Source organism: Falco peregrinus, chromosome 13 (genome assembly GCF_023634155.1).
Source record: "Falco peregrinus isolate bFalPer1 chromosome 13, bFalPer1.pri, whole genome shotgun sequence".
NCBI lineage: Eukaryota > Metazoa > Chordata > Aves > Falconiformes > Falconidae > Falco > Falco peregrinus.
In genome coordinates this window covers 5,291,585-5,319,351 of record NC_073733.1, presented here as the reverse complement: position 1 = coordinate 5,319,351, position 27,767 = coordinate 5,291,585, and the positions used below count along the sequence as shown (strand labels likewise).

Here is a 27,767-nt window from a genome sequence, read left to right as displayed (position 1 = left end):
AAAACTCCCATACCCAGTCACAGTTACAAACACAACATCGCTACCGCCTTTTCTGCACTTCAAGCAGAAAAAGCAAGTACCAGGCACTGATTGTTTGGGTTTCCATTCAGAAATCCAGTTGTTTACCAGCACTATGAGTCTATGACAAAGAAAACTCCTGGGTGTTTTGCTGTGTGTTACCTTTCACACTAAGCGGCAGAGAAAATTGGACAGGCTGGGAATCGCTCCCCCAAAAGACGCCAAAAGCTTCTCCAAACCTTCAGGGACAGAGGGTGACAAAACCACTTGAAGCAGCAAGCAGCCGCGGTGGGAGGAAACGCGCTTCTGACAGACAAAAAACCCAAAAGTTTGTTTAAAAATAAAACCCAGACGCAGAGCTACATGAACACGTATTTACTGCAAGTAGCTCTATGGAAAGCCAAGTCAGATAAATATAAACACTATACAGAGCTTCAAGCCAGTCTCCCAAAACCGCAAACGCGATGTGTTTTACAAAGAAAACAACAGAACAATATTTACAATGGAAGACAAAGCCAGATCAATCAGCTCAACTTTAAAACAGATCTGTGAAGCAGAAATAGCAAATATAATGAACAGTTTCAACCATATATGTTTTAGTTTGTACAGACAATAACTGTCCAATATCAAATTAAATTTACAGGACAAACATTGTTCTATCATTGGTATTTTTGTACTATACAGCAGCATAAACGGGTAGCTGGAAGGTAGTATATATAGTGATATGTTTTACATCATCTGAAAATGTTCTTCCAGCACAATACTGAATAAATTAGTTGCTGTAAACTAAGAGATTCAAAAAGATTGCATATTTATTATGCCGTACCTATTAGTATTTGTACCACTATACTTGAGGTTACCCATTTACTTATTTATTCAGCATTTATTAAATCAGTGCTGTATATTGTACAATGGCAGCCTCAGGGATCTAATATGAAATATGTAACAAATTTCTTCAAAACAACCTTTTCCTTTCACATTAAATGTTTAGAACTATCTTCATCCAAATTTTGATTTCTTAGAAAAGATGTAAAGCTTTATAAAAAGCTGTCTACGTATTGCATTATTAATTTATGAGACCAAACAAAAGCTATACGGCGAGACAGTATCGTGGTCTGTAAGAGTGGTCGTATTTTCAATTTGTGTACGTTTAGCAGCAACGAGTAACTGTACCAACTTGAACTTCTCCTCCAGAATCAAAAACAGGTCTGTGCTTTTAAACCCCGTAGCAACAGTTTTTCCTGTCACTAGACACTGAGTAAACTGATTGGTACCATGTTTCCAGGAAAAAAAAAAAAAAAAAAAAGAAAAAAAAGTCTTCATATTTTAGTGACATGTACATTTTAATACTACTTAAAAATAGATTTGGGTACACATCACTGAACAATCCGAGTTGACAGTGTCTAATTTGTTATACAAACTGTACTAGCAATTTAAAGGTTGTATGTTAGAGGTGAGGCAGCCTGACAAATCAGTTGTACAATATACAATGTAGAGGATTACCAGCTGTGTGGTGCAGTACAGCATGAGGATTTGTGTACCACTTCTAAACCCTTGACCAATCGTCAGTGCCTTTTATTATACATCGCATGTACCAACGACTAGTGTCGTGCTCTTTGAAGTTCATAGCAGTGTTAAAAACCTAAACTCATTTCAACCAAAAAAAATAATAATAATCCAGTACAAGAGTGAAGCACTTAAATGGTAGAAAAATCAGGGCTTATTTTTAAAATGTCAAATAGTCATTGTTCACATTTCTGTAAGTGGGATAAAGACAATTGATGAGCCAACATTTTACTTTTTTCCCCATTATGCCAGGAAGAAAGAACAAAAATAGCCCCAAATTAAGAACGGGACTTAGGTTGCCAGTAAGATCAATTAGGGTGGTTTCCCTTTAAAAAGCTACAGCTGACAAGTGTCACGCAGAAGTCACAGACACTGGATACGACTCTGCAGTTCTCCATTTGAATGCATGAACAAAAACCTCATTTTACACAATTTGTATTTATAAACAAGTATCTTGAGGGTAAGAACAAAAACAATCTACAAGACAACCAGCCCATTAATCCTACTTTGTACATACCAAAATTCTGAGCGGAAAAAAATAATTCAGTTTAAGCTCTGACAGACATTTGATTTAAAATACTCTAGCCTATGATCAAGAAATACCTCTTGTACCATAAAAGCAAAACCTTTTAAAAAAAAATTAGGAAAAAAAGGCAGAAGAGGTCTCTTCTCCCCAGACCCGTTGAGTCCCACGGGTTCACCCCTCAAGCTAACGTGCACCTCTCTCTCCCTCCCTCCTTCCACCCCGCCACCCGACAGAAATCCTGAACTGCCAAAATATTCCTAAACAATATGTGTTTTAAGCTAACCACTTGTTAATGTACCAGAGAAGCAAAACCCATGTTAAACAGACAATCAGAAACCAGCTTTGACTTCTCAGAATATAAATTAAAAAAAAAATATATATATTAACGGGAGAGGCAGGAGGGAGAAAGGGGCATACAGGGATGTCCTATTAGCATTCACACTGCCTCCCAAATAGATAGGACATGAAAGACCAAATTCCATCACCAAAGCACAGCTATGAAAAAAAAAAAATCTCAATTCAAATTAATTCGACTGTAGAGAGCTGATGTCTATGGAAAAAAAAAAAAAACAAAAACAAAAAAACCAAACAATTAAAAGGATGTGTGTCTATGTCCGTGCTGGTGGAAATGAAAGTAGCCGGCTGGAGCTGAGCTTTGCTTCCAAAAGCACCACACAGTTTCTGGAGTTACCAGCAGAAAAGTCTTCTCTTCCAACAATGGTTTCCATGGCAATGCAGTCAGTCTGGAAGGGAAGGGGAAAAAAAAGTCAGTGACATTTTAAATGCGAGTTATACTGGAAAAAAAAAACGTGTTTTCCAGAGAGATGGAGCTTATCCATCGCAGGAGCGACAGCTGCTGACCGGAGGGCACGGGCCCCGCCAGGGCACCCTGGCCCATGAGGAAGAGCCAGGGAGGCTGGAGCGAGGCCGAAGGGCCACCACAGGCTGACACGTGGCCGCTGGACAGGAGCTGGGGCGGCCGCCAGCACCAGCACCAGCACCACTGCCAGCGCCCGGTGGTGGGAAGGAGCCCAGCTCGCTGTCCGTACTCCGCTGGAGGAGACGGAGCCCCCCGAGGCGCCGGGCGATGCGCAGCACGGAGCCCATGGCTCAGCGCAGGCTGGGCGCGGAGCAGTTCCGTTCACCCAGGTGTACCGAAGGCTGCGGCCAACGCTCCCGCTCACGGCAGGGATGGAACCGCAACAAAGGCGCCCGCAACTCCCGTGCCCAACAAGGAGTGGCAAGTCACGACAGCCGCGTGCCCAGTCCTCAACGTTTCAGGAAAAAAACATGATTCCTTCTAATAAGCACCACCTCGGAGGAGCTTTCCCTTTCCGAAGCAAGACTCACCAAAAGGCAACACGGCGCAGAAGCTGCCCCCGCACCACCAGCGGCCTCAGGCTGCCTGGAACAGGCAAGTACAAGGTGCTCGGAGAAACGGGCTGGGGGAATATCCTCTTGTGTTACAGGAGGACCCAGCCTGGCAGCAAGGCACGGATGGACATCCCGGAGAGGGTGAGCCCTGAGCAGCCAGCTCCGCAATTAACCACGCAGGTGCCAAGGTGAGCGACTCAAAAGGCTCCCGACATGGATAAAACTGGTCAAGGGGACACAGACACTCTCTGCAGCAGCATGAACATGAATCGAGGAGCACACAAAAAATCACATTTTGGCTTGCTGCAGAACCCAACGCTCCCAGTAGAGCCAGCATGAGCACTGGTGTCAGCCGGAGGGGCACCACCAGCCCCATCACTGCGTCGTGCTGCCTCCCCATCCGGACGGGCTGTCCTCGCCCACCCGGGTGGTCCTCCCAGCCAGGACGGAGGGCACCGTCCCCTGCCAGTCAGGTGGCTTTGGTCACCTCCTCTTCAAGGTCTGAGGCACCTGTCTGCGGGACCTGCTTCCCGGCGTTACAGGGAAGAAGGAAGCAGCAGGCTGCTCGCATAGAGAAACAACAGCCCCCTAAAGACACTGAGCCTTCAGAACACACCAGGTACAGAAACGTCTGCTTCCACCCCTGGGAGGTGCTCGGCACAAGCCCTCACTGCCGCCAAGAAGAGCTGCAGGCTGGGGAACGCTTTGTTAGGAGCCCAGCACGGTGCTGGAACGAAAGAGGAGGCTTCAGAGCCTAATCCTGCCCTTCTGCGGGGTCACGAGGAAAGCTGTTACATCTCCTCGCTGAAGAAAGCGCAGGGCTTCACCGCCTCCACCGCAGGAATATGCTGAAGAAAATGCGACCATCTCAAGAACAGGCAAGCATTATGTATAATAATGCAAACCTGTATGTTTACTTACATAACCAATCCTAAAGTATGCACACGCAAACTCCACCCTGAGTTAAAGAAGTTCTGATTTCCATCCAGCTAAAAATACTGTCGCTTCAAAAGAAAAAAGCAAGAAGGCCGAAAGAGCAAAGCTCAGAAGAGCTGCACCGAGCAGCTGCCCCTGCCCTCGGCCAGGGCTGCCCACTGCTCCAGAGACAGGGCAGGACTGGGAGCGGTCAGAAGTAGAGGGGTCCTTCAGTTCCAGGGGAAACTCCCTTTTATCCCTGCACAACCCACACCAAGGTCTGGGTTGCTGGGTTTCATTTTTCAAATACATAGTGATTTTGAAAATATAGTCACTAGGTTTTCCACAATTCAAGGAGCAGACAGCCAAAGTACACCCGCAACTCCAGGATCCCCATTTGTGTTGTAACGATCGCTACAAAAAGCTATTGCTCGTCCCACACCGAGCGTGGTGTGGTTAGCGATGGCTTTGTTTTCACAAAAGCTCAGTGAAGCTATTCTTTTTTAAATAGTTCTCCTCTTTAGAAAAATATTATTTTGTTGTAGGACCAAAGGATGAAAACACGCACCACAGCTCGCAATGAATCACACCTCAACGATGCATCCAAGTCACACATTAAACCAGTTCAAGCTTCTATATTAAACTTATATTCAGTAAAAATTAACATTTACCAGCATCCCCCCACCCTTTCCTTGCTGCGGACCCATAAGCTTACATAAAAGGAACTTCAAAAACTGTCTCTGCTTTTGTCAGGACATTTTTCCTCCACGCCTAACACACACAGCACACCTGAAAGCTGCTTGACAAGTTATTCTAATCTCTCCAAGCACATCCCCAAAACATTCCAAAAAGCAAAGGCCCAGCTGTTTGAATCAGAAAATCCCATGTGGCAGAACTCAGGATTTATACATAAAACTTTTTACAAGCTTTCAGAAACTTATGCCAAATTACATTTAAGATACTTGGAAGGGAAGGGGAAGAGGAAGAGCTTAAGAGCAAAAAAAAAAAACCCTGCTGAACTCCTAAGTTTGATTCTTTGAACAAGCCTAGCACAACTCAGAAGGCAGCGTTGCAACCAATTCCAAAGCAGGCTCAGCCGTCATCAGAGCCCAGATGAACACAGATTAATTTATAAGAAACCTGAAGAAAAAAAAACTCAAACTAAGCTTCACTACAATTTAAAAATTCCCTGGATGTCCTGGCTCAAATACTGAGTTTTACACCCACATAAAGGCAAGCTCAGGACCTCCCCGCAGCGTCTCCCCTTCCCGAAACTTTGTGTTTGTTAAACAAGATCCCATTAATTTGTCCCCCTCTCTCCCCTTCATCATAAGCTACACTTCAGCATGTTTCCTCTTCATTTTTAAGCTAAAACAGAATTGTGGGAACTGTAAATAAACATAAGGGAGTTTAACGTACACATTACCTACAAGCTGGTAACAGTCTCATAAAGCCTTGAGCCTTTCAGACATGGGGTTACGGGTTGTCACCACTTCTCTAATCCCTTTGTTAAGCTGAAAATTTCAATATTGCAGTTGGAGCAGTACAGCTGGCTGGTGCCCTGAGTCATCAGCTCTTTTTTTGGGATAAAAGCATCAAGCATTTATATATAGAGAGAGATACAGATCTAAATCGATATATATGTACGTACGTGAAGACATACATCAGTGTCAGATAGAAGAGGCAGAAAAGCAACTTGTGAAACTCGACCACCAAAAAAAAAAAAAGAAAAAGTAAGACAAGGCTGAGGTCTGTGAGATCCCTCCCACACAGTGCTTGCAGTCCCCACCACTCGTGAGGGTGGCACTCAGCGGTCCATTCCTCCCTACAGCAGGACCACAGCTAGCAAGGGCCACGGGTCACCCCCCCACCAACCTCCACGCTCAGAGAAATCCCATCAGGACCAGTGGACCCTGCACCCAGGGGTGAGCAGGGTGTGCAGCACAGCGAGGGACAGTTTCCGCAGTCCAAGCCCATCATCTTGAGCCATGGAGCCATAGGAACTCCAGCTGATGTACCTTCCCCCAGCACATCCTCCCAGGGAGATGTGTGCTGAACCACCAGCCTAACTGCCTTTCACATTTTGGTGCCACAGCTGCCCACATGGAGCAAGCAGGAACCTTGATGTCAACAGAGCACTAGAGACTGCCAAGACCCCCCTGCAGCGCTGCGTGCAGCTCTGGGCCCCAGCACACGAAGGACACGGACCTGTCGGAGGGAGGCCGGAGGGGCCATGAAGATGCTCAGAGGCTGGAGCAGCTCTGCTGTGCAGACAGGCTGGGAGAGTTGGGGTGGTTCAGCCTGGAGAGGAGAAGGCTCCAGGGAGACCCTGCACAGCCTGCCAGTGCCTGACGGGGGCTGCAGGAAAGCTGGAGGGAGCTTTCACAAGGGCATGTAGTGATAGGACAAGGGGCAACGGCTTTAAACTGAAAGAGGGAAGATTTAGATGAGCTATTAGGAAGAAATTCCTCACCGTGAGGGTGGTGAGACACCGGCCCAGGCTGTGGCAGCTGTGGGTGCCCCATCCCTGGCAGTGCCCAAGGCCAGGCTGGACGGGGCTCTGGGCAACCTGGTCTGGTGGAAGGTGTCCCTGCCTGTGGCAGGGACTGGAACCAGATTGTCTTTCAGGTCCCTTCCAACCCAAACCGGTCTGTGATTCTGTGAAGTCACATGCATTTATTTAGCAAAGTTGCAAGAGTGCTCATGCATTAAGGTCCTTGGTGGCTCTCGTCTCCCACACCTGATCTTCTACCATTGTACTAGCCAGTAGGTGAAGGTAAACTAATGGAGAACATGAACTGCTCAAAGAAAACGAAAACAATACAGCTTCTGTGAAGCTGGGTGATCTTGTTACGTCAGTCTTCATAATGTAAGATTCATCAGCCAACAGTTTTCTGTGCTACTAGGACAAACACAATCGCTGATCAATAAAAACCAGATTAGCGTTTCATTACAGATAGCACAGAAACGTACCTGGCTCGACACTGACTGATCAGTAAAGGAAGCTGTCAGAGAAATGGATGAAACAAGTAAGGGAAACAAATTACGAGGTGCGAGCTAGCTGGGAAGAGAGGAACAAGCTCACTAAACAGCCCATCAGTCCCTTAGAGTTCCGAAAACACGCATGCCACTAAACAGAACTCAGTGGCCAGATCAGACATGGCAAGTTTGAAGATAACTTTCGCTTGCAGTGTAAACACACGGCTGTTCCTGGATTGTCACCAGCTCTTCCAAGAAAATCTGCTCAGTCTACAAAAACAAACACACAAACAAACAACAACAACAAACCACACCACCACCCTGGGCACAACAAAACAAGCAGCAAAAATCTGAACGCCAAAACCCCTCCGCACTTTTGTAGCAGTCCAGAAATACACTGTTCTAAGTGGTTTTCAGAGCACCCTACACTGGGCTTTTCCGCTTATTCAAACTTCAGCTCCATTAACAGATTCTACACGAAAGCTTCAGCCTTTATGCCAAATCGAGTTCTGCTGCTTCAGAATATCAAGAACAATACAAATTCAACTTCCTATGAACATTTAATATTGAAAAGGAGTCCAGAAAGCGTCCACACATTTTCACAGATCACCTCTCAAAATAGATAAGCAAAGTTTAGAAAATTAAGAGTGTTCTCTTCACTACACAATTCTATTTAAATTCATCAGTTTAAGATGGGATCAGATTATAAAACTACACACAGCTGTCCAAATCTTTCTGAGGAACAATGAGAGGGAAAGGATCAGAAGGGCAGAAGAGAAACCAAGAGGGCAAATATTTAAAATGGGATGGCAGCATGCCATTGCTCAAAAACGTTTTGTTGAAAATCAAGGAACACACGAAAAAAGTGCTCTGCAAGTGTTCTATGCAAAAATAATCTATAGTTTTATAAAAGTTAGGGTCAGAGGATTAGATCAGTCTTAATTCATTAGATTGCAAACCCAGCGTGTTCCATTTGAAAATGTATCAGATGAGAATACATCCAATTTACACTTCATTTCCTGCATCTGAATTATTAAGGTCAGGCGAGTCAGGCCACTTTGAAACAAACCAAGAGGTTTTAAGAACATAGCAGACATACCCTAATTCTCTCAAAGAAATCCATCCTAAATAATATCTGTTTTTACAGGAAAGGCTTTTACTGACATAATTCTGCAACCGATTCCTAAAAGGATAAAAGATTTGCTTACAGAAGATATTAATTTAAGATAATTAAATGATTAAAATCTCCATGTCAAAGACTTAGACAGCTTAATGCTTTCTGGAGAACACTACTGAAGTTCTCCATTTCCTGAACTTCAGGTTAGGGGGAAATCAGAATTAATCAGATTTACACAGATCAAAAGCAGCAGAACAGCCCTTGACTTTCTTGCGCGCACGGCCACACAATATTCCTGTTGTTCAGGAAAGCACCAAATCCCAGCACAACCTCAGGACACAACGTGCATGTCCAAAAGCGCTTTGTTCGTGCCACCGGGACAGGGCAGAACTGCCATGAACAGCACGCAGGTCGGGGGGAGGGAGCTAATTTGCCCAAATACATTCTGCACGAGTTAGTGAGAATTTTCTTTTGCCCCAAATCTTACCAAATGCAGTTACTATCCTGCGTCACTGTCCTATTTCTTCGAGTTCTTATTTTAAAGGCATAGCTTTAGACCTTGCTAGAGGCAAGTGGTGTTATTTGAGAAAAGCAGGATCCCTTCTTAATTTGCACACGCAGACACCAAGTCTACAAATACAAATCAGAAAAACGACCACATCGTTTGCTGTGGCCACTCCATATGCAGTTACCGTACCTGGGTAACCCAGACAAGGTCCTGACACAGAAATCCCTTACTTGGGAAATGTGCTAAATTACATGTTCACCATTAAGCACATATTCCACATTCTTCCTTCATTCAACAAAATGATGCTTTAACTGAGCTAATGAATAGATTTCATACCTACAATTTTACCGACCTTCCACAAGCAAAAAAAAAAGCGAGATCTGTTTTAAGAAAAACCTGTTACATGACCCACTTTTCATTGGATAAACTATTTAAACACAGCAAGTGGTAACAACACATCCCACTAAATCAGATTCCTCCTCAAGCTGTGTTTCTAAAATTTAGAAGACAAAGTTACTCTTGCAAATAATTTTTATCCACAATTGTTCATTCAAAATGTGGTTCTGCTATTCTTAGTGCTTGGCGATTTCATGAGCTAAAAACCTCTCCCATGCTTTAAGATCGGTTTTATTCACTTTGCAGAAATGCCTTATCTTTTGCAACAGTGGCTTCTTTTTCTGTTTCAAACAGCAGTGTTGTTTCTAGGAAGGTTTTATGCCCACTCCTTAATTTCATCTCTTACTGATACTATTCCTAGAATTAGGAAACTTGCACGCAGTTTTGGCAGGGGCTTAACACCAACTCAAACTGCACTGGACAGCTTGGCGAGCTGTTGGGGAGTTTTGGGGTTGGTTGTTTTGGTTTTTTTTTAAATAAGTTCCTGTTACAGTATAGCAAGACAATACTAAAAATTCATGTAAACACACACAGAAGTTTAAAATTTCAGATTTTCACATTGCAAAAGAATGAAAAAGGTTCTTTTTTAAAAGCACTGTTACAGCAAGTGACTGACCTCCTAAACTGCAGAAAACAGATAAATTTTAGCCAAAAAAAAAAAAAAGAAAAATCTTGCGTGGCTTCTGACAATACCACCTGCTACAGTTGACTCCGCTCTCCTGACAAAGGTTAGAAGCCCTGAAGGGCCAACAGGGAGGAATAAATTTCCTGCAAACTGGATGTCAAGAGCTGTTAGGGAACAAACAGGGAAGAAAACAGCCAGGTCAAATACCAGTGCTGAACAGCGCACACAGCTCCGGTTCCCTCATTCAAAAAAGACTTGGAATAGCTGGAAGAGTTTCAGGGTAGTGCAGAAAAACTCATGAAAGGTGTGAAACAGCTTCCTAGTGAGGAACAGACAGGTAACAAGAACCCTTCAGCCTGCAGAGAAGTATTAGGACGTATCAGGAAATTAATAATACTATTACACCGCAGGTCCCTGCTGCGCGCGGTGCGGGAAGCTGCTGACAGCACGCTGGCGAAGTATATGGCAGAGGAGGATACAGCATCTACACAATCCTAAATAGCATGGAGAGAAAAGATGGGAGAGATAACAACCCCTAATACACAAACCAGGGGCTGCAGTACGCAGCAGGGTCCAAAACAGAGAGGTCTGCATGCAGCGTGTACCGACTGCGACCGCAGGCTGCTGCGGGTACAAGGAGTTTACACAGGATCAAAGGGAGATTGGAAAAGTACTTGGATTAAAGATCCATAAAGGATTATAAAACAGACAAATTACATCAGGCTCAGGAAATCCCCCAAGCTGAAAAAAAAAAAAAAAAAAAATAAAATACCAACCCAGCGGCTGGGTGTAGGTTTGCGGGGATGTGTTATATACGCCTGCTCTGCTCTTCCTCTGCTGGGTGGTGTCTGCTTGCAGGCACAGGCCTTGGGTTTGGGCGAGCCAAACTATTCTCATGAACACAACTAAGAGACACTGTCCTGTCACTCATGACTAATGAAACAGCTCCCCAGCTTCCAAATCGCCTTTTCTTGATACTTTGTTTCTACAAGAAGTTTCACCTAATTCACCCCTTTGCTCTTCTCAACCGCTTTAGCCATCACCATTTGAAAGCACTGGGCACTACCTTTTCTTTCACCTCTACTGCCATAAACAACTGTCAAAGGCATGAAGTTGCTACACGGCCACATCCCCAGATAGTTACACCCTCCTCAGCCATACCTTTTGCCCATGCATGCCTGCACAAAAAAAAAAAATAATCTTTGCTATCAGCCACTATCTGCAACCACACACAGCAGCTGCACGCATCAATTTTCTGCATTTTCTAATTACCACATTATTGAGTCTGCATTAACATCAGGACACCCAAAACCCCGGCTCACGCAGGGGAGGAAGAAGAAAAGATCAGACTGCATTGCATGTGTGAAGCAAGATCAAATCACAGCACACGCACAAGAGCCAAGGATAGGGCCTTCAGCTTCCAGGAGGAGCTCGGGAGCACACAAGGACAGAGTTAAACTGTGTCCACACACAGACAAGTTTTAATCAACAGCACGCAGCTCTCCTTCAGTGTTTACCTTGTGGAACACGTCAACATTAGTATTTCAATCGCTTACACCCTCGACAGTGAACCAAGCCTCACTGCTGCCACCACTTCCAGACGCGCCCGCAACCACTGGTGTCTGCTCAACCTGATCTACCGACACAGAAATAACGTAACTTTCTCTGGTCAACGCTCTCATTTTGCACTCCAGCTTCCGCAGGCCACTCTCGAGCAGCTGAAAGCACCCAGCAGCGGCCACCCAGACCTCCCTGCTTGAGCTGGACTCCAAACACTCGCACCCACCGGTTACAAATCCTTGTATCTCCCAAGCCATGCTGCTGCCTCCTCCCCAACACTAGGAGGTTGCCTGAAACCACCTAAAATCCCTCCTGCAAAACCATGGAGGAACCAGCAGTAATGCCAAAGCAGCTCCATCACCCTGCTGCTTCTGGAGCAAAGTCACACAAAGAGCAGAGGATGCAGCGATGGTAAGTGCCCAGGGATGCTGCCCCGCGTGATCCGGTGCTCTGGTACGCATTCCTGCACCCCTGCTTGCACTAAATCTATGGCTGCAGGAAAACTAACTTACAGAAAGGAAAAAGGAGAAAAAAAAAAAAAAAGAGGAAAAAAATAATCACATTCCACATCTAAAAGGGAGAAGTAAACATCGGGACATGCTCCTAACTCGGAGATACATGTTGGCCCACATTCCTCTTACCAAGATTAATATCCTGGCCAGTGTTCTGACATTTACCTCATCCTTTTCAAGTCATTTAAACCATTACAACCACTGTATTTATAGCTCGCTACCTTCCATCGCTCCCTGCCCTGTTCATACCCTTCCAAGTGCCTCTACCAGCTTCCTCTCTTGCAACCGCTCTCAGGCAGCCTTTTATCTCCCTGCGAGGCTCTTATCTTCACCCTGCCAAAGGCAGCAGCCTTGATCTTTATCTTACTCTCCACCCCAGCACATTAAGTTTCATCCATCGCTTTAGTTTTGTGTTTTAAATTGTAAGCTCCTTAGGACAGGGACCAACACATTTACATTTGCGGCAAGGTACAGGGGACCTCCATCCTGCCTACCTGTTCAGGTTCTACAAGGAGTAGAGATCGTGTCTGGAGCTACAAGCTTTCATTAACAGACTCACTGTTGTAATACTGTCTGAATGACCTCAAGATCAAATCTGTTCATTTTTTTCAGCTCATTTCTAACTGATTTCCAGTTCACCACAACCTGCAATTTAAAAGTCTTCTTCTAAAAACAACCAAACAAAACTCACCCACCCAACCCAAAAAACCATCAGAGTTAATTAATATAAATGGCAAATACCTCCCAAGGTATCTCACATAACAAAAAGCAAATATTCTAGCAGTTTGAACTCAACAGTGGATGTTACTACAGAAAACCCAAACAGCTCACAGATTTTCCTAACAGACTAACTTAAAATACAAAAAAAAAAAAAAAAAAAAATCCATACAGCAAACAGGATCTATTCAGCCCCTTAACCCATATTGGTTTACACTTAAGAAACTTTATTGGTTTAGACTTACAGGAGTTAAAGGTTGTTCCTTCATCTGTACTGATGGAAGTTTTACCTGCCCCCAACTAGTGCTGAGGAATGCCCCCAGCCAACCCCCCCGCAGGCAGGCTCTGTTACCTAGACCAGGGAAGCAAAGGTGCCCAGGTGTGGGGAGCAGCCTTTCCGTGCCAGTTGCTGGTTCATCTTGGCCATTTCAGCTCAACTGTCGAGAAGCTGCCACAAGTCACAGAAATAGCTTAAACAGGGGGTTTACACTATATATATAAGGTATCACATGGCTCACATTAATGGCTTTTCTTGGTCTAGTACGCAAGAAGTTCTCATTTATCTAATGATGCATCTGCTTTGCTGCCACTAAGATTGCTCCAAACTCCTAGTAGCCTGAGAGATCTGTGTGAAAAAAGCACTAGTTCCCAAAAAACAATCCAGGCTCAGGCTGAACAGCATCAAAAAAAAGTTATACTGCAAGTTCAGCTGTTCAGCAAGAGCCATAAACAATAAAGCAAGCTGGCTTGGCATGAGCACGGGAACAGAACCGCACTATTCCCTCTGGAAGGAAGGTATCATTCCTTAGTGTCTCAACAGATTTAGAAGCAAATTTTACCAGGTTTCTTGCACACCTTCTCATATTATTTCCCACGATTTTCTGAAAAAGAAAAATACAGTTTGATATCCTCAGTCATTCCACAAAACCCTGTTCTACTGAAAGGGAAGCTTTTCTCCAAGTAGGTAGCATAACTATAAGCCTTCCATGCCCTAGCAAAAAGCAAAAACTAGCCTATTTTATGCCCTAAATAATAATCCAATATTTATGTAAGTTCATAATATACATATGCTACGCAGTGAACACAAGCACTATTCACCTTTTAGTAGTAATTTAAAAGTTTTCAATTTTGTTGAGTCCCATTAAATTTTATCGCCACCCTGGAATTACAGCCAAATTTTAACTATATTGATTTTAGTATAAGCCATCTCTTTCAAAAACCCTTTCTTCTCTGAAGACTAAAAATTAAGACCTTACACTTAACTCACGTATCACCAGCACACACCACATGTATACACACACCCACAGTCTTGAATCGTTAGCATCCAATCCTGCAGCTAAACCAACAGAAAAACAATGTTTTGAAATCAGCAAACTTTGCCCCTTAAGATACAGCTCATGACTTAACCAGGGCAGAAAATTCTTGCTAACAGTCTGCTACACTGCTGCTCTTGGGATAATGCTACACCTGAAGCAAAATCTCCACAAATCCAAACACTTGTATGTTCAAGATCATTTAGATAAGACACTCAGCAACACCTCTGAAATGCCTTTGATGAGTCAGGCTACTTTACCTTTGTCTTCCCACTGCCCTCAAGTATGTCACAAATCCCTACTGATCAAGGTTCTCAACTAAATTGTAACCCTCCCTAAGCTGGGTGACCTTTACAGAGATGCAGAGCTTGATTAAAACTAGAACATACTTCTTCCTTTTCCCCATGTCATTGCTTTAACCTGTGAGACAGCAATGCAACTTCATCATTGGATCCTTGTTATTATGCAGAAGCTAAACGTGAAAAAAGCCAAAACAACAAATTTGCAGGGTGGGCCACAGGACCGCTCTCCAGCCAAGTCATTACACACCATTTAGGGTGAGTCATAAGATAATGTTACATTTTTAGGACAAAACAGCAGTAATACAACCCCAGGCTCCAGAAAGCTTGACACATTCTCACCTGCCTTTCAGCTTTATCACTCCGTTTTTATTTGAGTTGAAGAATGACACGTTTGATCACAACAGTACTTAAAACAAGATTGTAGAATTTGTTTCCTGCTTGGGATAGGAAAAACAAACTTGTTAGCGCAATCAACATACTGAACACCATTCAGCATGTTTTTGGGAGCACCACAGATCCCCAAACAGAGCACAAAAACACACACCAAGGTACAACACAGTACTATAAGCTCTTTTTAGTACCATCCAAAACCTCAAGGCATAAACCCTGCCCCCAGCAATCAATATGAAGAAAACTTGTTAAAGATCCTTTCATTAAAAAAGCAGCATATGCAGAGAAAAAAAAAAAACCTCAAACCCAAATTCTACCTACTGCTAACAAGCCGCTGGACATACAAAAAAACTCAGAGAAAGAACTAGTGACAAACCGCCCCAGTAACCCTGGGCTGGAATACAGCTGCTGGGGAGACTGACTACGTGACTCCAACCTGCCACCCCAAGCCACGGGGGAAACAAGGGGCCCTCAGACATCATGGGAGACGGGGAAAAAGCGAAGTTTTAGAGGGAAAACTAAAAGGGTAGTAGATCTTTTTGTGAAATCTTAAATGCATTAAAAAACAAAAACACCACGCACACACACACACAAAAAAATGCTGCTTGGACCAGTGCCGGATTACTCCCGAACTCCACAGGTTCTGCAGTGGTGCTTTAACCTGCAAGACAGCTACAGGGAAGAAAATTTAGACTTCCAAAGAAGACACACGTCACCAACAGCTGCAACCATGGATTTCAAGTCTGGAAAGCTGATTTCCAAAAGTATTTCAACAGTGACTACAAGTTCTCTCTCAATGGTAGGGAAACATTCTTGTCTCAGATTTTCTTACCCAAGCAGAAGTAAACCCCAACTGATTCTTGGTCAAATATGTCATAATTAGCTCACTCCCACACTGCATGGCAAAAAATCTGTTCTGCCATCAGCAGCTTATACACTGCTTGAGAAAGTTACCCTGGGTGGTTTCAAGCATAGCTGTAAGTCACTCAAGACTGTTCAAGTGGCATCTGTTACAGTAAGATTAAAATGCTTTGGGTTTGTTGGGGTTGGGTTTTGGGGTTGTTTTTTTTTTTTTGGGGGGGGGGGGGGGGGGGGCGGGTTTTGTTAAGAATTATTATCCCAGCGTTATTTCAAAGATGCAGGACACACAGCAGCATTCGGATGCGCTTCAGTAGGGTTCTTCAAGTTATTTTTAAACGGGCTTGTGCCTTAAGTATTCTGCCGATACAAAAGAGCCTCAGTTCGAAGTAAACTTTTAAAAACCACTAGCTTGAAACCTAAAAGGGGCAGTTATGTGCTTGGTATCCTGTAAACTGTAATTTACTATATTAGTAATAGCTAAAACATCCAGCTTCTGAATTTCTCAAAGTGTATATTGTTCATTACATTCTTCAAGATTTTGCATCTGAAATATGTAAGTTACCATAAAGGACCTGGACAATTTGGAACACGAGTTTCACTTTACAGCTGTACTTGTTTTCCTTCCTCTCAAGCTCCCCAAAGGGTACACAGCCCTCTCGCCCAGTATAGCACAGGAGATTAAAAAGGTGAGGAACATTGAAATTATAGTCCTGCACTTTAGACAACTTCTGAAATAGTATCTTAGCATAGTGTTAGAATAGCAGGTTAGAGATAAGATTAAAAAGTGGGTGTAAAAAAAAGTGGGTTGATAATAAGCTGAACATTACATTTACTCTGAACAGCCTGTTTTGTTTCTGGAGTCCAGGGTATCTTTGCAGGTTTAATATTTCTAATTAAGACTGAAGAAACTTGTATTATACAGGACACATTATGCAGTTTATTACCGCCCCGTTCTCATTATGCTCCTCAGTTTCTACAAGGTCCAATAACAAGGTATACATTAGCTAAGCCCTGTTTGAAGTAGCTTTAGTGTTCTGTACTCCTAGCACAAAATTTCATGACTCAGATTCATGTAATCAAAACTGCAAACCGCTTGCTTCAATATTGTGTAACGATTTTGTGATGAAACTGTTTTGCTAATGACCTCCTTAAGCTTCAAGCATTAAAAATCAGAACATTATAATCTTTTTATCATCATCATTATCATCATAAAACCGGAGTTCAATTTTGCCTAAACCTAAAATGAAAGTTTACTAACAATTCAGGCTTATTTACCATTTCAAGGTAGTGCCCTCCCCCTCCTCCATCCATGTCATGAATGGAGAAGGGGAAGAAAAAAAAAAAAAAAAAGTTTGATTCACATCAGTGAACCTGACCCAGAAGTAGTTTGGGAATTACAATGAGGGGGCAGTGATGCATTGGAAATCACTCCACTACCCTCAGCAGTCTGGAGAACGCAGCTGAGTCACAGAACACAATATTCCACTTAAGCAAACAAAAACAAAGCAAAACAGCAAATGATCCGAAGCTGGGAAGTGTTTTCCTTCCAGTAAAACTGCAGTTTACGGAGAAGAGAGCAAAGTTCTCTACCTGATAGAATTTAGCACACGTGGGATAGATCCTTTCTAAGAAGTAAAGGGCAAAAATGCATCTGCTAAATATTTTCCTTAGGAATGGATTTAACCACACAGCATTTTGCAGGCAGAGACCAAAAGAGTGGGACGTAAAAGGAAAGAAAAGACAGCACTGAGTTCTGCTAAAAGACTCCAAGTATTAAAAGTATCAATTACACACAGGCACACTACACGTCTTCAGGACACTGAAGTTTGCAATGAAGCTTCATTTTCACTATTCAAAATGGAACGTGCGATTGTTTTTTCTAGATTACAGAAAAAAATTTTAAGTATTAAAATAGCAGTTTATTGCAGTAGAAATGATACATTGTTTAAAGAATACAGGCTTCTAAAATTATGCTTCCTATAGCTCAGAGACACAATTTCCTATGTGAATGGAAACTGCTATCTTTATAATCAAGAATTTCAAGTCATTACTAAGAAACAGATACACATCACTAATTTACAACACGGTATTCAGGTCTGGCCCCCCTACTTTTTGCCTGGACTATTCTGATATTTGTTCAACCCCTCCACGAGCCACCTACAAGTGAACAATGTCCACACCCCACCTGCCCTCCTACTATACACCAGAAATATTTTATGCTGTCTTTTTAGAAAACTGTCAGGCCTTGTTTTGGAGCAATGTTTTATAATTTTGTTTTTCTTTTTAGGACTAGAAAGAAACCACCAACCTAAGCTCTTACTATTCTCATGCTTCGTTTCCTGCCAAAGCCCATGGTTTTTATGCACAGAGTTTCTTTCACTTCATTTTAACACACATTTCATTTCCAGAAAACTTCAGTCCACAGCATAAACCAGCAGCTCTAAGTCTCTTGCCCCTCTGCAACTCGTAATAGACAAGGGAAAAAACCCCAAGCACAGGGCTGCAGATGCTTTGCTGTGGCAGGAGCAAGCAAAATGTTTAACAGAAATACCATTTCTACACACACACTCTCCCAAAAAATATTTTTAAATGTAATATTTACAGTATGGCTGAAAGGAAATCAACTCTGCTGGGGTTTTTTTCCTCTCCATTTTGTAAGAAGTTTTACTTTAGAGCATGGATTTTAATCATATGAGGGGCATAAAAATCAAGTAGGAATTCTGCTGTCTTTGGGGGTGCTCTTTAAAAAAAATAATATTCAAAACCAGAAACACAGATCAGATACAGACATCAGTGTACCTTTGACTTAGCAGAGAAATCTTTGAAGTGCTGAAAGACTAACTTTGGAAGAAAGCACTTTCTTGGACTGGCAACTTTCAACGTCTTCTAAATTTGATTCCAACCAACAAAACAAAGCAGAGGAAAAAAACCACTGAGGCAAACCACACATTTCTGAGCAGCCCCAAGCAGTGCTGCCAGACTTCGAATGGCATGCGAGCTGAGTCAGGCTTATACCTTCCACTACGAAAGGCTACACAATTTTAAGCTCCTTCAATACCTTCTGCCTTTAGATACTTAGTTTTAAAGTGAAACTAGAAAAGAAAAAAATTCAGTGTTTAAGATTGTAATTAAAACCAGAAAAGCCTGCAGTAGCCTGCCCCTTCACTGCTTCCTCTGTTGACAGAGAAATAGACAAGTATCAATGTCCAACAGCAATTAAATATTTCCTCTTAGTACTGATCAATTATTGACTACATCTGCGTTTTCAAAGACAGGAAAACATTTCCAACACACAGAGTTTTCTATCTGGCTGGGTGAATTACTGTAAGGAGTTCAGTGGGTCACTGACACCAAAACAAGGATTATACTTCCAAAGTTCCAGTGCAATGCAGCGCTTGCACAAACACTGCTGCTCAGCCAGTGGACACGGATAATACCACTAACAGCTAATTACTACTTACTGCTCCCACCGTGAGAGCTTATCATATGAACAGAAGCGTCCCTCCTCTTCCCCATATTCTTCCTTCCCACCCCCAACACCCTTTTTTACGCACACCTCAAACTGCATTACCTTAAGCTGGGTCAAACCACTGATCTCTTGAAAGCTAGCAGCCTTCACTCCAAAGTTTCAGACCTGGAAAACACCACTTGGAGCCTGCTCATCCTCTATCGCAGGCCCTGCTCATCCACCATGCAGAAGGCAGGTCGCTGGGTGCAGGCTGTGGCTCAGCTGAGCCCTTGGATCCTACTCAGCGACGAGCAGGGAGGGCATGGGCTGCAGGAGCCCCCCACCACCCTGCCCAGCCACCCAGAGATGGCTTCTCCAGAGGATACAAGGCTCCTGGGGAGAACAGAGCTCAAAAGGGAAAAAACCACCCTGAGTTCTGTTTACATAAGATTCAGCTAAATAAATGTGGGTAGATTTCCACATTAAAGAACACATGCATTTCACCTACATTTGTTGAAAGAAACTGACCTAAACCCCAAAATTTGATATCCAAACGCAATTCAGCAATTTTCAGCTTTCCCTATCCATGAGACAAACTACAAAATATCAAGCTCACAAACACCACCACCACCACAACTAAAAAAAAAAAAAAAAAAAACCACAACAAAAAAAGTGAAGAGTCATCGAGTTATAGGAAGGAAAGTAGAGGAAAACAGGAAGGAAAAAAAAAAAAAGAGCTACCATAAGCTCAGGACAGGAATTCACAAGATGAAATACAGTTGTTGTTTATACTAGCAAAATTCTTTCCTAAGAAACCAAGGCAGGTAACAGTTCGCTAACACCTCTAACCGCCTAGAAGAGCCACATAAATCCTTTAGGCCAAGGACCACGTCCCCTTGTGCTGCTGTTCAGCGGTTAGGATGCTGCACTACGAGACAGGTTGTGCTAGAGTCATGCAGAAGACTATAAAAAACATTCACCCCACCCCAAAGACCACATTTTAGTATTAAGTAGAGTGCCCCATTCCTACAGTTAAGCAAGCATGAAAGGAAAGTGCTTTTAAAGTTACAAACCTTTTCTCGCAGCGTTACACTTCAGACCATCGGATCTGCTGAAATCTATGCTCACGTAAGCTCCACTGTCCAAACCTGAAGTACCATTTTGGAGATGGCAAGTTGGTGCTGCAGTACTTGCCTCACAGCTTATAGGATCATCGCGTAAATTCAGAGCGATGTAGTTTAAGCCATTCTGAAATCCAGTTGAGGTATCCCTGGACATTTTGCTTTCCTGACCATCAGCAATGTTTTCATCCGGTTTTAACCAAACATTGTCAAATGAGGCAGAGCTGTGTCTTTTGCTACTGTCAGTAAAGAAAGAAGAGGAGGTTGTCACAGTCCCAGCAGAAGAGAACGTTTCGGAACTGTGTCTCCTCCTGCCTTGAGGATCGGCTCGGATCACTTTCGGTCCCAGAGGAGGTTCAGAGCTAGGAACAGAGAAGCTACTGCTACCAGCATATCGATCGACAATGCACAGCCTATTCACGATGGAAGAAGGGCTATCAACCTTTACACCGTTGTCAGATTCGGCGGCAAATGGCCGAGGCGGTGTCGCTGCCATGTTGAACGTCATCTCTGTGTAGTCATCAGTCCTGCTGCTTGCGGTGCTAACACAAGCGGTACCAAACGAAAGCCTAGCATAGTCAGGATTTGGTTGGTTTCTAGGAATACTGGAACTTGCATAAATTGAAATATCCGTTAGAGAGTTAGACAGCTCCTTCGCTACTTTCGGCGACTGTACATCCAAGTCAACGCTCATGTAATCAGAAAGCGGGGACTGTCTGTGGTCACTGCTCGAGCCTAGGGACGATGGTGATCCTTCTGCAGATAAGGAATATGGTGTATTACTCGCCTTTTCATTAAAATCAATATTTATGTATTCACCGGGACTCGCTGGCTCAGGTGGAACTGTGCGATCATACATTCTTGGGATAGTATTGCTCCCTCGCGTACCTAGGGGCAGTCTCGTGGGCCTAGTAGCCCTGTTCTGCACAAGTCCTTCATCCGAACCTTTCACCGCCGACAGTTTAGAGATGCCGTTAGCCAGAGCCTCACTGCTGACCCCTTTTACATTTTCTGGTCCACCATACAAGAGTTTTCCAGGTGAAGACATCGGAACATATTCACTGTGGTCACCGTTTTGTCCTGACAATGCCTTAAAGCTTCGGGGCAAAGAAAAATACGAACTAAAACCTTTGGAAACAGAAGTGGTGTGAACATAATTCGAATCACCGGGGTGCTTTGGAGCTGAATTACCAGGTGACATATCCATATACTCATTGTTTATGATCTTCTCATTACTTCCTTTAGAAACAAATCCAGTTAAAGGACTTCGCACAGGTGAAGAGCTAGCCTTTGGAAACATCATCATATACCCTTTGGAGTCAACCTGAGAGGGTGACCACGAATTGTTAATCTGTTTCGGAACAGACATACTTTTAGGAGTCATCGGCAGATAGTCGCTGTTGCTGGCTAGAGAAGATGCCACTCCTGGCATCATTGGCATGTACCCATCATCCCTGGCTTTACTCCTACTTTGGTTACATACAGAATCAAGGTTAGTGTCATTGTACTCCGATTCATGGTTATCTCTCAATTTTGGTGTGTCAGAGTAAAGTAATCGCCCGTGACTTCCCACAGAATCTTCATCTAATGAAGCCGTAGTTTGTGTCGTCTTCTGCTGCACCGACACAGACGTTGGCTTTGTTAGAGAGTAAGTTCTTTTCCTGAAACACTTTTCAGCCTCCATATAATCATCTCTGGAGCTATCATCTGCCTGTTGCTTACTCATGGACATGTACTCACTCAGACAGTTCTCCTCTCTGATGGGCGGTGTGTTTCCCAGGGAATCTGGCGTGTTACTCCTGACCCGAAAGTACCTGAAATCTCCAGGGCTGGAGCCATATTCATCAGAAGAGATAAATCCCCCATCGCTTGGGGAACCACAGACGGATGAGCTAGAAGGCCTGGTCAACATGTCCGAAGCAGAACCATGGCCGCTGCTGGAAGAAACACTGATGGGACTTGTAGTGGAGGGAAAATGAGACACGGGCAGCGAAGCAGACCTGGTGTGGTAAGATGAGCTGAATGCGGCTCTCACATACCTTCCACTTCCTTCTTGCCGGCCCAAATTCATCCTCGCAGTGTTCAGGTGGATCAGACTCCCAGTCACTGACCTAAAAGGTCTAGTCATGGTTCCTTCTCCTTCGCTGGATGTTCTGAAGCGATAGGAGCTGCTGCTTTTGGTGGTAGGAGGCGTTCCTCCAGCAACACTCTCAGTTCTAGATCTTCTCTGCAAGCCCGTCTGGCTGGGGGGCAGGTTGCCCAAGTGCCTCCTAGTGGTGATGAAGGAGATGGGGTTGGTGCCACTGCCACCACCAGAAGACTGACTCTTGCTCCGGGGCCTGAACTCCGCAAAGGCCTTTAGCGCTTTCATGGTCTCCAGAAAAGTCTCGTGCATGTTCTGGGCAACCACTGAATCGTCCACTTGCATCCAGAGCTCTCCGGGCCCAATGGAGGCGGATCGGCCCACTTCAATGAAGAAGAAGTTCTCCGAGTGCCCACAGCGGCGAATGTTCATGAGCTGCAGGTGGACGGAGGGCACCTCCGAATTGAGCTTGACAAGGTGGATGGCCTTGCTGGAGAGGCACAACCTGTACACTCCGGTGAGGTTTTTCGTCTGCCCCAGCCCTTTGGGCTTGACGTTGACCTGCCACACCTCCTTGAAGACGGTGCCAGGTCTCAGGGCGGCCCCATAGTGCTCGTCGTCCTCATCCACCTGCTGCTCGGCGTGGTCCTCCTGCTCCAGGAAGCCCCTCTTGCTCTGGCTCATGAGCTCGCTGATGGCCTGGTACCAGGCCTCCTGCTCGCCCTCGTTCTCGGCCAGCATGGCGAAGTACTCATCCTTGGTGTACAGGGCGATGATGTGCTTGTGCTTGGCGTCCGCCCGCCGGCTGACGGTGAAGCACTGGTACAGGGGGATGACCCGCTTGGGCGGGGGGCAGCAGAGCGCGGCCGGCCCGCCGGCCCCCGCCGCCCGCAGGCTGCTCTTGAACTTCTTCTCGCTGTCGTAGTACTCCAGCCGGGCGGGGGCCAGGTGGCTCTCGGCCCGCAGGACGAAGTAGCGCTTGTGCCCGTGCTTCTGCTTCCGCAGGTAGCCGCACTTCCTCACGTCCTCGCCGGCGGCGGGCGGGGGAGCGGCGCGGCCCGGCGCGGGGGGGGGCGGCCCGGCGCGGCCCGGCGCGGGCACGGTGCGGGCCGCCGCGGGGGCGGCCTCGGGCGCCGGGCAGAGCGAGGCGCTGGGCGAGCGCCGCAGCAGCTGCAGCAGGTGGTGGGGCTGCGGGGACGGGCAGCGCCCGCCCTCGCCCGCCGCCGGGTCCCCCTCGCCCGCCGCCGCGCCGAGCACGCCGGGCTCCAGCTGAGGCGCGGCTCCGCCTCCCGTGTGGCGGGCGCCCGGCTCCTCCTCGCCGCCCCCGGCCGCCGCGCCGCCGCCGCCGCCGCCCGGGCCATTCATCCCGCTCGCCATCTTAGGGGCCAGGCAGGGTCCGGAGCGCCGGGGAAGGGGCACGGGGCGGGCAGCGGGAATCCGCCCTCACCGGGGAAGCGCCCCCCGCGGCGGGCCGTGCATGGGGAGCGGGCGGTGCCTGGCGGTGCCTGCCTGCGCGCCCACCCGCCGCCCCCGTCCGCGCCCTCCGGCCGCGCCGCACCGCGTCCGGCTACTCGCACTCACGCAGGCAGCCGCGGCGGCACCACGGCGAAAACATCACGTGACCGCGCGGAGGGCGGGGGCGCGCGCCGGGAGGGAGGCGGGGGCGGGGCCCCCGGCGCCGAGGCGTGCGGGACGAGGAGGGCAGCGGGGAGCCGGCCGGGCGGCTCGCCGGAGCGGCAGGGAGAGAGCGAATAGGGAGCGCCGGCCCTTCTCCAGCGGCCCAATCAGCGGGCGGAGCTGGGGGCAGGGGGCGGGCCTCCCCGAGCGCTGCCCGGTGGAGGCGGGGCTCCGGCAGATGGGCAGCACAGTAGACCACTGGAAGGCGGCGGCAGCCCCGTGCTGGCCGCGATCTGGCGGGGCGTTTCCTGCGCTGGAGACGGGTGAGCGGCGAAAGAGGCGGGGCCGGCGCTGACTGGCGAGGGGGCGGTGAGCCGCCGGGCCGTTAGCCAATCCGCGCCTCACACACACAGATAGGGGAGGCGGGGGCGAGAGCGGCGTGTACTTGGCGGCGCGAGTAAAACGGAAGGCGGGGGCTGAGGAAGACGGGCAGCCCTCTTGGCCAATGAGCGCCAACACCTTGGCCCCAACGAGAGATGGCCGGCTGACGTTGCCTTCACCCAGCTCCCTTTCGGAGGAGCCCGCCCCCCCCCCCCCCCCCCCCGCCGGCGCGCGGCCGGGGCCGGCCCCGATTGGCCGGCGGGGAGCTGAGGCGGGGCGCGCGGGGCGGTGGCGGGGCGCGGGGAGGGAGGGGTGAGGGGGCGCGCGCCGCGGAGGAAGTAAACAACCCGTCAGCGCGCGAGCGACCGTTGGGGCCGAGTGCAAAGGCGGCCGGGGTGCGTGGGGCCCGCGCGTGGCGGTCACGGCCCGGCCCAGCCCCGCCCCGTAGGGCCGCTGCCCCGCGGCTCCCCGCACCCTGCGTCCCCGCAGCTCCGTGAGGCTTCGCCGTGCCGGCTGGGCTGCGCGGCGGCTGGGCAGCTGCGGCGGGGCCGAGGCAGTCCCGGGCCGGCCGGTCCCCTGCGCCGCTGTCAGGCTGCTCGGCACGGCCAGCGATCCTCACCCGGCGGTATCCATGCGGGCCGTAGGCATAATCCCAGAATTTTAGATTAAAATCTGATGAGTGAGGAGCGAAACCCCTCTGGTTTGTAGTGACACTGAATGGGCACAAAGTTCCTTCTCATCCAGATGAATTGTTGCCCGGTTACAGGAACACGGTGCAGCCAGATGCACGGATGCACCACCATTCCTTTCTAGCCCTTTACCCACCTCCACAATGCTTTCTCCTGCTCTTAATTAACGCTTCCCTTTGCCAGCTCACCAAGCGCCCTACTAGAGGCATTTAATTGGCGCAGAAGCGCAGCGGCTCTGACCCTACCCGCCAGGCGTCACGGCCAAGGACGAGCACCTTTCCCACCTCGTGCTGCGCTGCGGTGTGGCAGGTGCTGCGGTGTGGCAGGCGGCAGAGGCCGGGGTGTTGCCCACCAATGCAGTCCCTGGTGCCTTCGTGGGTTTACTACAAGCGCCCCTGCCAAAGGTATATGTAATTTGAGTTAGGTGTTTGTGCATATCAGTTGTGTCGGTGTAAAAATAACCTTTTTTCCATAATATGCCTGCAAAGATCATTTCCCTGCCAATAATTTTGACCATATGCCTGTCTCTTTACTAGCTCCCCCTTCTCTGTCGGTCACACCTAATGTACTTGATCTGCTTTCAAGGTCATTCTTTGTCTACATCACCTGTGATTCACTATTGAGATGACAAGGCTCAACAATTCCTCACACCAACTTCTACCACCCACTTGTTAAATTTTGGGATAAATAGCTCTGTGTTTTCTCTTACTGTGCCTCTGCTGCGGGAAAAGATATTTTTTGGAGTCTCCAGTAACTCAGTTTGGAAGCTGGCACGCCAAGTCTTGTACTTGCCATATTGATTGTTAATGCCTCATTATTTCTTTGTACTTCACCATTCTCTATCTGTTCACTGCCTGCTCATCATGTGTTTAAACAGCAATCTTTTTCTGTTTTGTGTTTTTACAGCATCTAACACAATATGTTCTTGTCCATGATTATAGCTCCTGTTATGGCAATACAGTGTATAAGTTGTAACTACAAAAATGTAATCGTTCCCAAAACAAGTATTATAAACACGAGGAAACCGAGATTAAATTTAGTTTTTAAATAAATTCCAACATGTTAGTATGAAAATACACAACTAAACACCACAGAAACATTGATTCTGCCCTGCAATGCTGTCAGGCAAAAGCTATACAATTATATTGCATGATATTGTTGATAGCCCCTGGTAGAATTAAACTGGTTTTTGAAGATGTGTTCCTTTCATTTTTCATTCTTTTCTATCTGGTCCATCAGTTGGGTGGAGATGTGATTGCTTGCACATTTCCATATATCGTTTGGATATCTTTCTATACTTTTACATGAAAATTTAAAGTGGTTTTAAAGTTTTATCATAGAATGTGATATATTAAAGCCCTAAAACTTCAGAGCAAGGTGAACTGTGTTCACTGCGTCCTTATTCCAGCTGGTTGCTGAAGGGTACCTGTGGGAGGAAGAAAGGAAACGATTTGAAAGAAAGGGGTTGGGTTTTCTATTTTGTTTATGTTTCTTTTTAGTCATCAACCTCTGGGCTTGCTTGACAGTAACTATGAATAAGCTGTCTCTGTATGTAAGAAGAAATGTATCAGTGTTTCTGGTCTCTTTTAAAGTCTTTTGCTATTGCATTCCACTTGCCATGTTTTCACTAGGGAGCTGAGAAAGCAAAGTATGCATAAATCAGTCACGTAGAATTTTGGGGTAATGGATGCACATGATCAGACGCACTGTGCTAACAGAAATAGATTTTTCTGATGGGCCCTCTCTGGCTTAAAAAGAGTGCTTAGCCTTCCTGAAAATTTAAATTTTTGTATATTTCTGTATGACTATTAGGAAATACTTCCCCAAACTGCAAACTAATCTTTAATTTGCATACGCTTTCTCAACTTTCATTACTAGGAAGAGTAACTGGTTTGTTTTATCTTCTTCAATTAAATGTTGGTTAGAGTCTTTGATGCAGTTATTGAATCAAAATTATCGACTTTCTGTAGTAATGATTTTTTATTTTTATAGCTCATATAAAATATGTAAGACTACCTGTTAGTGTAGTATATCCTTCCATTACTGAAATAATTGTCTAGATATGGGATGGGATCTAATTTTACAATCTTTTATGTCACAAATTATTGTAACTTCCACAGACTTTTGTAGGTTGTCTCAGGGTTTCTCTGGCTACTGCTCTAGCACGTAGCCGTAGTGTACTCCGTAAAGTCAGCGCCCCACTGTGACAAAGAGTCAGGTTTATATTCTTCTGTTTTACTTGCAGAAACCAACATAGCCTGACTAAGAAATGCTTCCTTAACTGTGGTTGAATTGTCTTCCAGCTACTGTAAAAAGGAAATCAAGATCCCCTCTTTATGTCTCTTGATCTTCACCAGACTTGAAGAACCTGTAGTTCTTACAGCTGGAGGTATGTTTGCTTTGTGTTTCATTTATTTGCTCTTTCTACCCTACCAAGTGTCAGCATGAGCCAGGCACTGTAAAAGACCAGAAATTTGAAACAATTTCTTTCATTATAGTTTCCACAAGTGGCTATAATATTTATAATACGAAGTAACTAAGCAGTTGGTAGTCATACTGTTGGGCCAAATGAAGGGCCGTATATGTCACCTGCTGCAGAAGTATTGAGGGACAAGTAATGTGTTCCTGTAGGTGTCCATGAAATCCCACAAAGAGCAATATTATTAATTCAGTTTAAGATATAAGAGGTAAATGGTTTTGGACACAATGTCACATGATTTATTGCTCATTTCTTTTAGTTTCACCAGCC

At 45.9% G+C, this 27,767-nt stretch overlaps 1 protein-coding gene across 1 annotated transcript; it reads right to left on the bottom strand.

The window, feature by feature from the left end:
• Window positions 1–378: 378 nt before the first annotated feature.
• On the bottom strand, window positions 379–23,906 carry IRS4 (insulin receptor substrate 4). The gene is made up of 2 exons (XM_005238260.4): window positions 20,201–23,906; window positions 379–2,853 (listed from the first exon to the last, which is right to left on the bottom strand). Exons 1-2 carry the CDS (start codon window positions 23,706–23,708, stop codon window positions 2,849–2,851), a joined length of 3,513 nt encoding a protein of 1,170 aa, XP_005238317.4. The 5' UTR covers window positions 23,709–23,906; the 3' UTR covers window positions 379–2,848.
• Window positions 23,907–27,767: the final 3,861 nt, after the last annotated feature.

What these genes read in the sequence shown, in the direction of transcription:
- IRS4 (XM_005238260.4), bottom strand. Translation starts at nt 23,708, where the DNA reads ATGGCGAGCGGGATGAATGGCCCGGGCGGCGGCGGCGGCGGCGCGGCG.